The 13,357-nt window shown below is 41.8% G+C and overlaps 1 protein-coding gene across 2 annotated transcripts in view; it reads right to left on the reverse strand.

The window, feature by feature from the left end:
- The window catches only part of NSF (N-ethylmaleimide sensitive factor, vesicle fusing ATPase), a 135,027-nt gene extending 122,750 nt beyond the window's left edge, over nucleotides 1-12,277 (reverse strand). For both annotated transcript variants that reach the window (XM_033918143.1, XM_033918142.1), the window contains exon 1: nucleotides 12,099-12,277. In XM_033918143.1, the coding sequence (XP_033774034.1) occupies nucleotides 12,099-12,110 (12 nt within the window). In that variant the 5' untranslated portion in view covers nucleotides 12,111-12,277. The remainder of the gene's footprint in view (nucleotides 1-12,098) is intronic.
- Nucleotides 12,278-13,357: the final 1,080 nt, after the last annotated feature.

Here is a 13,357-nt window from a genome sequence, read left to right on the forward strand (position 1 = left end):
GCAGGATTATGGCACACCTCGTAAAATGCAGAATGCAAATAACCTACGTTCATCCAATGGTGAAGGATCCCAAATTAGGCTACTTGGCAGTTATCAAACTTGCATTCAATTGTCAATCTTCTGTTCATATCAAAATTGATGGGAAGGTTTGTACTTGGCTAACTTGAAGATTTTTATGGACAAGACAAGCACGAAAACAGCCCTCCTTGGACTTACAGTACTTCTTCTGGTTTTTAACATTTAGATCAGGACAATACTGTGATTCTTATTTCTCTAGATCTCTTGTCTACTTTTGACCTGGTTGACTATAATCACCTCCTAATAAAGCACAGTTACTGTATTTGCCAGCGTATAGGACTCACCGGCATATAAGACGCACCCCCTTTTTTAAACCCGTTTTTAAGAAAAAAAAATACTTATGCGCATGTACAGTGCCCCCTCTCCTGTCAGGCTCTGCACCCAGCCTCCTCACTACCAAGGCACTGCTCAAAGCACCCTTTCCTCCCACGCTTTCCATCCTTTCCCCCCCTCCCTGCACTGTCCGTCTGTCCATCCATCCATCATACCCCCTTTGCCACTGGATACCCTGGTGGTCCAGGGATGTACTGGGCAGAGGCGAGCTTTTCGCGTTCCTACCCCACTGCTAACCCGGTCAGTCGATTGCTGCCGTGGCTGCCCCAAGTTCTGACTTCTTGACTGGCTCCGCAAATTCTCGCGCTCCTGTTCGAAGCAGGAGCGCGAGAATTTGCGGAGCTAGTCAAGAAGCCTCTCAGCGACAAGCAGGAGCACCAAAGCGTGTTCCTGCTCGGTGCCGCTCAGCAGATGAAGAAGCCAGAACTCGAGACAGCCACAGCAGCGATCGACTAATCAGGTTAGCAGTGGGGAAGGAGCACAGAACGCTTGTTCCTGCCCGCTGCACCTCTGGACCACCAAGGACTCCAACGGCAGAGGAGGTAGGACTGACAGGGTGCAGAGCTCATAATTTACGTAGATTATCAGTGTATAAGACGCCCCCCTTATTTTAAGTTTATTTTGAGGGAGAAAAAGTGTGTCCTATACACCGGCAAAAAACATTAACAGGTGTTATCCAGGGACAGCAGGCAGATATTCTCACATGTGGGTGACGTCATCCATGGAGCCCCAGTACGGACACTTTTAAAGTGCATCGCCACTTTAAGAAACTTAGAAAGGTCACGATAGCCCACACCATGCATGTGCGAGTGCCTTCCTGCCCAATGTAGGCGCACAGCTCCTCAGTTCAGAAAGCCAGCTAAGAAACCAACCAGGGGAGGTGGGTGGGTTGTGAGAATATCTGCCTGTTGTCCCTAGATAACACCTGTTATGGTAAGTAACTGTGCTTTATCCCAGGACAAGCAGGTGGCATATTCTCACATGTGGGTGACTTCCAAGCTAACAAGAATGGGATGGTGGGAGTGTTGGCCTTTAGGAAAATAAATATTGTAATACAGATTGGCAAAAGTGCCCATCCTGTCTGGAGAAAGACTCCAGACAATAATGAGAAGTGAATGTATGAACTGATGACAGGTGGTAGCTTTACAGATTTCCTCAATGGGAGCAGATCGAAGGAAAGCTACAGAAGCCGCCATAGCTCTGATTTTGTGGGCTGTGACACGACTCTCCAGTGTCAGTCCAATCTGAGCATAACAGAATGAGATACAGGCAGCCAGCCAGGAAATAATTCTCTTGGAAAGAGGGTGCACCAACTTGTTCGGATCAAATGAGACAAAAAGTTGAGAAGTGCGATGAGACTTTGTCCTGTCGATGTAATAGGCCAAAGCACACTTACAGTCCAGAGTGTGCAAAGCAGTTTCTCCTGCATGAGAATGAGACTTAGGAAAAAAACACTGGCAGAACAATCGACTGATTGATATGAAACTCCGCGACAACTTTCAGTAGAAACTTTGGATGCATGAATAGAACCACTTTATCACGGTGAAAAACTGTGAAGGATGGATCTGCCACCAACAGTTGTAACTCATTGACCCTCCTGGCAGAGGTGAGAGCAATAAGGAAGACAACTTTCCATGTGAGAAACTTGAGATGAGCTGTGGCCATTGGTTCAAATGGTGGCTTCATCAAGGTAGATAGTATCACATTAAGGCCCCAGACAACAGGCGGAGGCTTGAGAGGTGATTTAACTTTGAAAAGTCCTTTCATGAATCTGGAGACCAGAGGATGAGCAGTGAGAGGCTTTCCCTCAACTGGTATGTAAAAAGCTGTAATAGCGCTGAGATGGAGTCTGATAGAAGGAGATTTGAGACCAGAGTCAGACAAATGAAGAAGATAATCCAACACCAAATCCACTGATAAGGAAGTTGGATCGTAATGAAGAAGACACCAGGAGGAAAACCTAGTCCACTTTTGTTGGTAACATTGTTGGGTGGCTGGTTTCCTTGAGGTGTCACTAATATGTCGAACAGGCTGAGAGAGATGCAAGTCAGAAGTATTCAGCCCAAGAGAAACCAAGCTGTCAGGTGCAGTGATTGCAGGTTGGGATGTAGAAGTGATCCTTGATGCTGAGTAAGCAGAGTAGGAAAAACTGGAAGAGGTATGGGCTCCCTGGAGCTGAGTTGAAGTAGAAGGGAGAACCAATGTTGCCTGGGCCACCGAGGAGCAATGAGAATAATGATGGCCACCTCTCGTTTAAGTTTGAACAGAGTCTTTAACATGAGAGGAATTGGAGGGAATGTTGATATGTGGTATATGAAGATCTTGCGCCTTGGTGACTGTGTCCTTAAAAAGGGACCAAGCTTGCTCTAGCGTTTTTACAGTGCTTATCCTCTTAAACTAAACTAAACCTTAAGTTTGTATACCGCATCATCTCCACAGAAGTGGAGCTCGACACGGTTTACAGGAATTAATAAAGAAAGGAACTCCAATGGAAAGAAGAAGGGCTTAGTAAAAAGGAAAGAAAGAGGGGACTTAGTATAGTGGAGAGGGAGGGAGTAGTTACATTTTAGAGAAAAGCCAAGTTTTCAAATGTTTTCTGAAGCGTTGGAGGGAGGTCGAACTCCGAAGAGGGGCAGTAAAGCTGTTCCACAGCTCAGTGATCCTGAAGAGGAGGGATGTTCCAAGTTTGCCTGTATGGGATATGCCTTTTAAAGAGGGGAAGGGTAGTTTGAATTTTTGAGTGGATCTGGTGGAGTTAGGATTCGAGGAGAGCCAAGAAAGTGGAAAAAGGGGAGGAAGGATGCCGTGAAGAGACTTGAAGGCTAGACAGGCGCATTTGTAGTTAACCCTGAGGATAACTGGGAGCCAGTGAAGCTTAGACAGCAGTGGGGAGACGTGGTCGAATTTGCTTTTTGCGAAGATTAGTTTAGCCGCGGTATTCTGAATCCGCTGCAGTCTGAGAAGACTTTTCTTTGTTAGGCTTAAGTAGATGGAGTTGCAGTAATCCAGTCTGGATAGAATAATGGATTGGACGAGGACAGCAAAGTGTTGTTGGTGGAAGCAGGATCTGACTTTCCTTAACATGTGAAGGTTGAAAAAGCATTTTTTTTACTAAGGAGTTGAGGTGATCGTTGAAGGACAGTGTAGAGTCAATGATGATTCCCAGAACTTTGTTTGAGTGCTCAAGCTGCAGTTTGGTGCCAGAGGATAGTGGGATGAGGGTGGGCAGCTGATCTAATTTTGGGCCGAGCCAAAGTAGTTTTGTTTTGGTCTCATTTAGTTTCATTTGAACGGTGAGAGCCCAGGATTGGAGATTCGTTATACAAGAAGAGATGTTATCAGAGAGGTTGGTGAGGTTAGAGTCAGCCTCGAGGAGGACGAGGATGTCGTCGGCGTAGGTGTAAAGTGTCTCCAAGGGGAATAGTTGGAGGAGTTTCAGGGAGGACATATAAACATTAAAAAGAATCGGGGATAAAGGTGAACCCTGAGGAACTCCGCAAATCGGTTTCCAAGGGGAGGATGAGGTGCCATTCATGTTAACGAAGTAAGAGCAGGAATGTAAGAATTTTGAGAACCAATCTAAGACTGTGGAGTTTATGCCAATTTCAGAAAGTTGGAGGATTAGAATGTCATGATGGACAATGTCAAAAGCTGCAGAAAGGTCAAATTGAAGAAGGACAGCGAACTTGTTGCAAGAGTGAAGTTGTTGGACTTTTGAAATTAAAGAGGCCAAAAGGGATTCGGTGCTGAAGTTGGGTCTGAAGACATGTTGGTAGGGTAGGAGAATGGAGAATCTCTCAAGATAGGATGAGAGTTGGGTGAATATGATGGACTCTAGCATCTTGGTAAGGAGAGGAATGTTGGTTATTGGGCGATTGCTGGATGGTGTGGAGGAGTTTAGATTAGCTTTTTTCAATAGAGGGGATAAGGCAATGTGTCCCATTTCTGCAGAAAATAGGCCTGAGAGTAGGGCGGAATTTATAAGTTTGGTGAGAGATGAGATGGCTTGTGTGGGAATATTCTCGTATAAATAGGAGGGGAAAGGATCCAAGGTACAGTTGCAGAATTTTAACTTGAGGCAGAGTTTGGAGACCTGGGAATCGGAAACGAGTTCGAAAGCATAAAAATTTATATGTATACTGCAATACTTTCCAATTCTATGCGGTTCACATTTCAAAGAGACTTAACAATTTCAGCAAAAATATATACTGTAACTTATAATTACAAAAATTTATCATATAAGTAAGTTTTCAACAATTTCCTAAAGTGTTGATAGGATGCAAAATTAACTATTAAATTATTAAACTCTTTCTCTTATCGCTGCTTGAAATGAGAATAATCTCTGAAAGTATTTTTTGTACCAACAGTCCTTGACTGAAGGAAAGGCAAAAAATGCAAGACAGCGTTGTGAATGTCTAGAATTGGCAAATATAAAATGATCCATAAGATAATCTGCTATAAGGCCATGTAATACTTTATAGCACATGGATCCAAATTTAAAAGAATCACTCTAGCTTCAATTGGAAGACAGTGCAACTTGTGATATTAAGGTGTTACGTGATCAGACTTTCTTAAATTGAAAATTAATCTTACAGCAGTATTTTTGAATGATACGCTGCCTATAAAGATTTTTTTGAAGACCTGCATAATAAATGATGTTACAATAACCCAGAGTACTGAGCATCAAAGACTGCACTAATAGTCTAAAAGGGGAAGTATCAAAATATGATCTGATCGAACATAATTTCCACAATGAGTAGAAACTTTTTCAAACCAAGAAGTTGGTATGAGTTTTCATTGATAGGTCTTGGTCTAAGATGACCCCTAAAATGTTAATTGTGGAATTAATCAGATATGAAGTTCCCTTTAGATCTAAACTCTGTTCTACCTTCTTCTTGCTAGGGGTAAACAAGAAGAATTTTGTTTTGTCTGTGTTGAGTTTCAATTTTAACTCATCCATCCATTGCTCTTTAGTGGAAATTACAGTCGATATTAACTGTATAGTTTGAGATAGAAAGAATGGACTAGGAATCACAACAGTTATCATCTGCATAACTATAAATTTTGACGTCCAGACTGGACAGTCTGATTCCTAAAGAAGCCAAGTAAATATTGAAAAGTAAAGGAGAAAACGGGTCCCCTGGGGAATTCCACAGGGATTGCTCTATTTACCAGAAAGGATATTGTTAAAACGCACCTGATAAATACGTGGAGTCAAAAAAAACCTGAAACAGTAATACCTATGGCATCCAGACAGCTAAGTAGTTTTTTATGATCCACCAAATCAAATGTGCTACTCAGATTGAATTGCATTATCAGAGCCCTGATACCTATGCTAAATAAATTGTGCAAGTAATCCAGAAGGGAGACAAGAACTGTCTCAGTACTATATTGTGAATGAAGTCCCAATTGAGACATATGTAAAAGAGAATGTTGCTCCAAATAATCTAAAAGCTGGAAATAGACCAAGCCCTCCATTATCTTGATGCTATAGTTAGAAGGTGAAGAATTCTTCTGAATTAAGAGCTGTATGTTAAATAATTGTAAATAAAATTTGAACTTTACATACTAGCAGGGCAGGGTTAAACCTTTGGTAGCACCTAGGCCAGGAGCAACGAGGGCCGCAATCCAGTCGGATTTTTAGGATTTCCCCAATGAATATGCATGGGATCCATTTGCATAAAATGGGAGGCAGTGCATGCAAATAGATCTCATGCATATTCATTGGGGAAATCCTAAAAACAAGACTGGATTGCAGTCCTTGTTGCCCACCCCTGTCCTATGCAAACAAGTTTGTTGACCCCATTCTATTCTTAGGTCTTTATAAATGGTAAATTTAGATGTTTTATTTTCTAGTTATTTGTTTGGGGGAGTGAGGGTACAAAATAATTGGGGTTTGTTGGTGTTTTTTGTGCACAGGTACTTTGTTTGGTACCTTTTCTGGTGGAATGGAAAATATGAATGTGTGAAACTTAGGTGTTGTCAATGAGATTATACACAAAAACAAGTGGAAGATACAACACAAGTTGGGAGGGAGAAAGTACTAAGGGAAGCAACATTTTTCAGTGTTTATCCAATAAATATCTATTTTAATTTTGTACAAGGGGATATATTATCAATGTTTAGGACATACAACCTGAAATCAGAAGCTCTAATCATAATATAAATACATTTTAAAACTCTAACAAACAGGGACCTATTCTAACGAGAGAAAAACCAGAAGAAGGAGGAGGAGGAAGAAGCAGTTAAGAAGCACTGCTTGCTGACCCCAACTGCAGAACAATCTACATGAACTAGTGCTGCCCAATTCACAATTCAAATCAATTCACCAATTCACTTTGGGCGAATCGATTTAAAAACAAAAACAAACAAACAAAAAAGTCAGTCTCCCAATTCGGTGACTGACCCTCCCTCCTCACCCCCTAAAGCAGGATCAGCAGCGCTGCCTCTTGCTGACTGGCCACTGCCACTCCTGCTTTAGAGGATCAGGGGGGACGGTCAGTTGGGAAGTACTGCGGTGTCCAGCTTCCCCCCTGGCCTCCCGTGCATCCATTTACCTAATATCAGCAGTGGAGCAGGCTACAGAGAGGATCACCGGTACTTTAGCGATCCTTGCAGGTTGCCATAGGCCTCTGGAGCTGTCTGCCCTCTGCCACAATCCTGCCTCTGACGTCAGAGGAGGGGGCGGGACCGTGGCAGAGGGAAGACAGCTCCAGAGGCCTATGGCAACCTGCAAGGATCACTAAAATACAGGCGATCCTCTCTGCAGGCTGCTCCGCTGTTGGCATTAGATAAATAGATGTGCAGGTCAGGGGGGAACACGCAGGCCTTCGGGGGAACAGGCTTTCAAGAGGGACAGGCCTTCAGGGGTGGGGGACAGGCCTTCGGGGGGGTAGTGCAAGCCTTCATGGGGGAAAGGCCTTCAGGGGGGTGGTACAGGCCTTCAGGGGTGGAGTGCAGGCCTTCAGGGGTGGGGAGCCCTGGTGTAGAAGTACATGGAGGGAGGGAGGAAAGGGGGGGTTCAAAGAGACATGCATATGCCGGACTTTGGGGGAAGAGATAGTGGGTCTAAAAACAGAGGAGAGGGAGAGAGATGGTGGAAAATGGGATTTAGGGAGGGAAGGAACAGAAAGGGAGAGAATTTGGACACAAGGGATGGTGTGGAAGGGGATAGAGATACTGGATAAGAGGGTAGTTGGGAAGAGATGGTGGACTCTGGGGTGGTGGGGAAGAGAAAGGGAGAGATGAAGGATGAAAGGGTAGTTGAGAAAAGGTTGATCTGGGGATGGAGATGAAAAAAAATGAAAGATGCCAGACCTCGGGGAGGGCAGGGAAACAGAAGGGGAGGACAGAAACGGAATATGGATGGTTAGAAGGGAGAAAGAAGAAAACGAAAAATGGGCAGGAAACCTTGGCAAGTGAGCTATCAGAAGACAACCAGAGCCTGGGACCAAAATGATTTGAATAATGATCAGACAACAAAAGGTAGAAAAAATAATTTTATTTTCTATTTTGTGATTACAGTGTCAGATTTGAAATGTGTATCCTGCCAGAGGTGGTGTTAGACCGCAAACGTGAGCTAGGATTTAAGAAAGAGAGGAAAAGTCTTTTTTGTTTGTTTACACCACAGCGCCAGTGTGGGTAGGAGAGGGCAAAGGGGGGTGAAGAGGCTATAAAATAAACCCACCAGGATGTTTAAAAACAAAACACTTGGGCAGGAAAATCAAATTGAAAAAAATCAATTCAATAGGCTGAATCGAATCAAAAATTTTTTTCCTGAATTGGGCAGCACTAACACTGTTAGCTCAGGCCTTCTTTTGGCCCACTCTTCTTTACCAGGATAAAAATCTGCTTTGGGAACCATTGACTTAGCACATTATAGAAAGCCCTCTCAACACTTGAATTCTAGGCATATTCCTAGTTTGCCTATACTTTAATTCTGACGTATGTACCTAACAAGCCAAAAGCTAGAATGGCCACTGTACAGGCAGCTATGCAATAATTTATGCAAGATATTACAGAGGCTGATTCGTCCTGCCTTGCCTTACAACAGTCCAGAGTGGTCAAAAGACAAAAAGTGTAAGAATGTGGGAGTGACAGGCAGAATCAGAATGGGATGCAAGATAGTTAATGAAGAGAAAGAGTTGGAGTTATAAGATTTGAAACAGGAAATCCACAAAGTGAACTACTGGGGGGCATCTGAAACGCACTCCCATGTTACAGAATTGTTCTTAGGAAAGAATATATCAGATATAGACAGCATTTGTTTACAATACTTTAGAGTACCTTAAAAAAAAAAAGTATCTGATTATTATTCAATATACTGTAAACTGCTTTGGGTGAATCCCTTCATGAAAAGGCAGTCAAAAATTCCCAATAATAATAAATGTGAATTCTGTCAAGAATGTGTTTTGTCTTGCTTATTTTATTTGAATTTATGTTTTCATTGCATCTTATTTGATACTCTCATATCTCACATTCTGTTTTTATCCTAAAACGTTCTGCACGATGATCATTTCCTCACTTCCCCCAGTATTCATATGGGTGGAACAATATTAGCCTGTTTTGTATCTCGATTATCTACATTTTTAAGTGCTTCTAGAATATGATTACCCTCAGTTACTAGGAAACAAAGGTTATTTAAATACATCCTGTTATGGGTTGGCACTCTTGTGTGCTTTAGTAGTGAATCTGGGCCAATGAAATAATGCAGCTCCTCCAGTTAAAAAACTAATATTAAGTATATTATGACTCTTATGGGTTTAAAAAAAATAATAATAAATAAATCTAGTATTATTTTGGCCTCATAATAGTTTCTGTAGCACATTATGCATTATAATCTGATCTGATCTGAAAAACAATCTTTTTAAAAGATGTTACATGCATCTGCATGTTTTTCTCACATATCTGCTGCCCCAGCTCAGCCTAGGATCCTTTATTATGCCACAAATAGTTTTGGAAGGGGCTAGGCTGAAATAGCTTTATCTGCAGTATTGCCTAGTCACTGCAGTTTCACTCCGACCAGCATAATAAATCTAATGAATGATTCATAAGACTTCTATGAAATGCCATTATGGGTCAAAGCAAATGTCCCATTGAAACTAGCATCCTGTCTCCAACAGTGGCCAACCTGGATCACTTGGCAGCATCAGTAGACTGAGGTGATGATCCCCATCTCTACCTGGCTAATTGTTAAGACTCTGGTTTCTTTTTCTCTTTTGACAAATATCCTAGCTTAGCGTCTGAGCTATGAGCAGAGGATGTCCTGTTCTTGGCCTTATGGTTCAGGCTGAAAATCTGAATAGGATGGGGAGGCAGGAGGCTTAATTGCTCGGCCCTGATTCCATTAGTAGTGTATACCTATTGGAGTGGAGGAGTAGCCTAATGGATAATATAGTGGCCTGAAAACCAGGGGTTTGATTCCAACTGTATATCCATGTGATACTGGATAAATCATTTAATCCTCCTTTGCCCCAGGTACAAAATAAGTATATAGATACAATGTAGCAATTTTAGATACTTGATGACCTTTACTAGAGTCATTTCCATACTACCCCTATTTAGAAAGGTAAAATAAAGGGGTTCACTAAAAGAAAGCATCACTTAAATATTACATGCTAATCCTAATCACCTAATTCATAAGAAATAGCATCAAATTATCTATAAATGCATCAAAGCACCATTTTGAGTGGAATAACTAAGCATACTGGATAGGCAAATTAGTATTTCTTTGTTGTCATTGATTATATCATTTGGATTTAGTTCATTCCTTTATTAAGACTAGCTTCCCTGAATTGCCAAAAACATACATACAGCAATGCATTGACTTGCCAAAGTAAAACTAAACCACTTAAAAAAAGGATTTAACAAGAAAATAAGAGCTCAGAAATAATTCCATCAAATAAAGAAAACCATTATACAAAACACTGGAAAAAAACAGTGGCCAATAAAGACCTATACAGTCTACCCAGACATTTTATCATGTAATTTTGAACAACTCAAATCAAATTGTTACGATTGGACAGCAGAAAAATAAAAGGAGCAGTCTGGCAGCTCAACTGAAGTTTTATTAAAAGGTTAAAAAAAATAAAATAAAATAAAGATGGTTCATGGTACATATATCCAGATTTCAACAATTTTTGTAAAGACAGCCCAACATGTTTCAGCACTCATAGCATATGCATCAGGGCAAATTGGATAGTAATATATCAGGCTTTTGGAAGGAACCACCTGACAGAGAGCCCTTAAATAATACTGCAATGAAACTGCAAAGCAGCTTTTCCAGCTTGTACCAATGTGCCCAAGTGATGGTCGTTTGATATTATTTGACCATCTTTTCTAGTTATAGGTGTGTTCTAATGCAAATTAGATGCATTACTGTAATATCAATGTTAAGTAATTTTCTATAGACCAAAGAATTTGGGTTATTGTGCTATCCTAAAACAAATTCCTAAAATACAGATTATAATTAGGGCTTCTGATTTTAGGTTTTAACTGAAGCACCAATACCTTTGAAGCAAAAAAATTAAAACAAGTGTTTATTGAATAAACTTCCTCTATTACTCTTTCCTCTCCAATGGCTTATCCTATATCTTCTAGTCAATTTTTGTGCTTTTCCTGCACTGACTCCTAAATAGCATATACACCAATAGTACCTATGGAACAATACCCCTCTAAAAGCCTCAAAGAAACTTATCAGCTGAAAAACACTCCTAAGAACCTAAGAATAGAAGCCCTATTTATATTTGTAAGGTATATCCATGCAATTGTAAGAAAGCAAAAGCCCTACATTAGGGAATCCTGAAATGATGTATCCTGATCATCCATATTACATAAATGATAGCTAACGTCAAGTTAAGAAAAGCAATAGCTAGGGACTGCAATCCGACGAGTCTACAGCAGTGGCAGCATCAATATAGTCTCTGCTCTGGACCAAGGAAAATCCCCCTAATCTGAAGCTGATTGCAGAATCCTGCTTCTCCCCCTTCTCAATATATCCTCAAATTGTTCACGTTTTCCCTATCCCAGAACTAACCAGAAAGTCAAGCCCTATCCCATGCATCTCGTTAATCAGACCGACAGCTGGTTTTCTCTATCCATACAATAAATAAACGTTATGGGTTTTCTAGCCCTCTGCGAATGAGAAAGGAGAACAAGACCCTTAGTTTCCAAAAGATCGGGGGCTCTCAATCGGCGACTTGACAGCAAAGGAGTGGGTGCAAAAACGAATGCAAGCACAGCAAAGCTATCACTGTTTACCCTTTTTATGAAATAATACGATATCACTCATCAAAAGGGTCACGACATAAGGGACTGAGGAGAAGTACAGACCAGATGCTCCATAACATCATCATTTTATAATTATTAGCAACACACTGGCTCCTGCAAGGCCACAAGGTTTTCCTGAATGACACTAGGCAACATTTAAAGCCTTCGAGAGGAGAATGAGAGTAACTGCAGAACCTAAGCGCTGGGAAGCAGAGAGGAAATGTCTGCAACAAATACGCTCGTGACAGGGTACAGTCACCCCCATAAGGCTTCTTTTTTTATATCTAGACACTGTAGCCGTGAATTTCTTTTTCAATCTGATTTCTCCACACTTTACCCAGAGGCAAGATTCGGGACTCATATGCCAGGGAGAAGAACATCAGAAGGGTTGCAAATCCATCAGTCATTCACTCACTCACCCGTCCCGCCATCTTTCCGCCCAGCGTCCAGCCAGTCGGCGGCAGCCGCTCCAAACGACAACGAATGCAAGACCGAGAAAGGAAAGCATGAGCGCGCGCCGGGAGCGCAACCCTGCCTCCCAGTGGGGAGCGCCGCCGCCTTCCAACCAATCAGTTGAAAGCAAGGGGCGGAACCCAGAGAAGAGTGACACCCGGGGAAAAAAAAACCGCAACTCCGCCCCTCCCCCACAGCAAAAATACATTGACTATAAGACAGAGTTGACGTAGTGGGTTCCACGCGGCAGTGACGCCAGTACGTTTTGTGAGGAACTAAACACCGGAAGCGGAAGTTGAGGGAAATAGTGCAGAGCAGCAGACGTGGGAACTGTCTGCGGAAGGACAGCCAAAGGGGCATTTAAAATAGGGTGTAGCAACACTTTGGATTTTAAAAAAGGTGATTTTTAGTAAGCTGGTTAAACTTATTTAAACTGATTGCTAGGCAAGTGAATGTTACTGTCTTTTAAACAGTGCAGCAGAATGTAACTGCTCCTCCGCCTCCTTTTTCTTTCTAAACCTGCAGCAGGAGATTAGCACATTTTAGCTGGATTAATGTGCGAGACTGTTCAAAAAGTGTAACCTTTGAACACAGCAAGAAACTGCATGTGTTCAAAGGTTACAGGGCTCCAAATAACACTATAGATCAGTGTTCTTCAACCGTTTTGACACCTATGGACCTGGCAGAAATAAAAGAATTATTTTGTGGACCAGCAGTTGAAGAATACTGGGCTAAGTTGTGGGCCAGACCCCGCCCATCTTCACCCCAACCCTGCCCCCATAATAGTACTAATTGTAGCACCATTTTTTCCATTCATTTTTCTTATATACACACACACAATATAATCTTATTAACAACACATTATGGTTAACCACAAAATTAAACTATACAAAACACACTGCTTCTCAAAATTAATTCCTACCAGAACACAGATAACCCCTATGCAAATACGTGACCAAAAACTAGGAGCTCCTTTTACTAAGCTGCGATAGCGTTTTTAGCGCATGCAGGATTTTAGCATGCGCTAAACCCGCGCTACGCAGCTAGAACTAACGCCAGCTCAATGCTGGCATTAAGGTCTAGCGCGCGCTAAGACCACTATTGCAGCTTAGTAAAATGAGCCCTAAAAGTACTAATATATACAAACAAACCCTAAGATGCAAAACTCATGCCTGCAGTACAACCCCAGAGAAAAAGAAACAAATGCATTTCTTCCTGAACAGTG

Source organism: Geotrypetes seraphini, chromosome 13 (assembly GCF_902459505.1).
Source record: "Geotrypetes seraphini chromosome 13, aGeoSer1.1, whole genome shotgun sequence".
NCBI classification, from domain to species: Eukaryota; Metazoa; Chordata; class Amphibia; order Gymnophiona; family Dermophiidae; genus Geotrypetes; species Geotrypetes seraphini.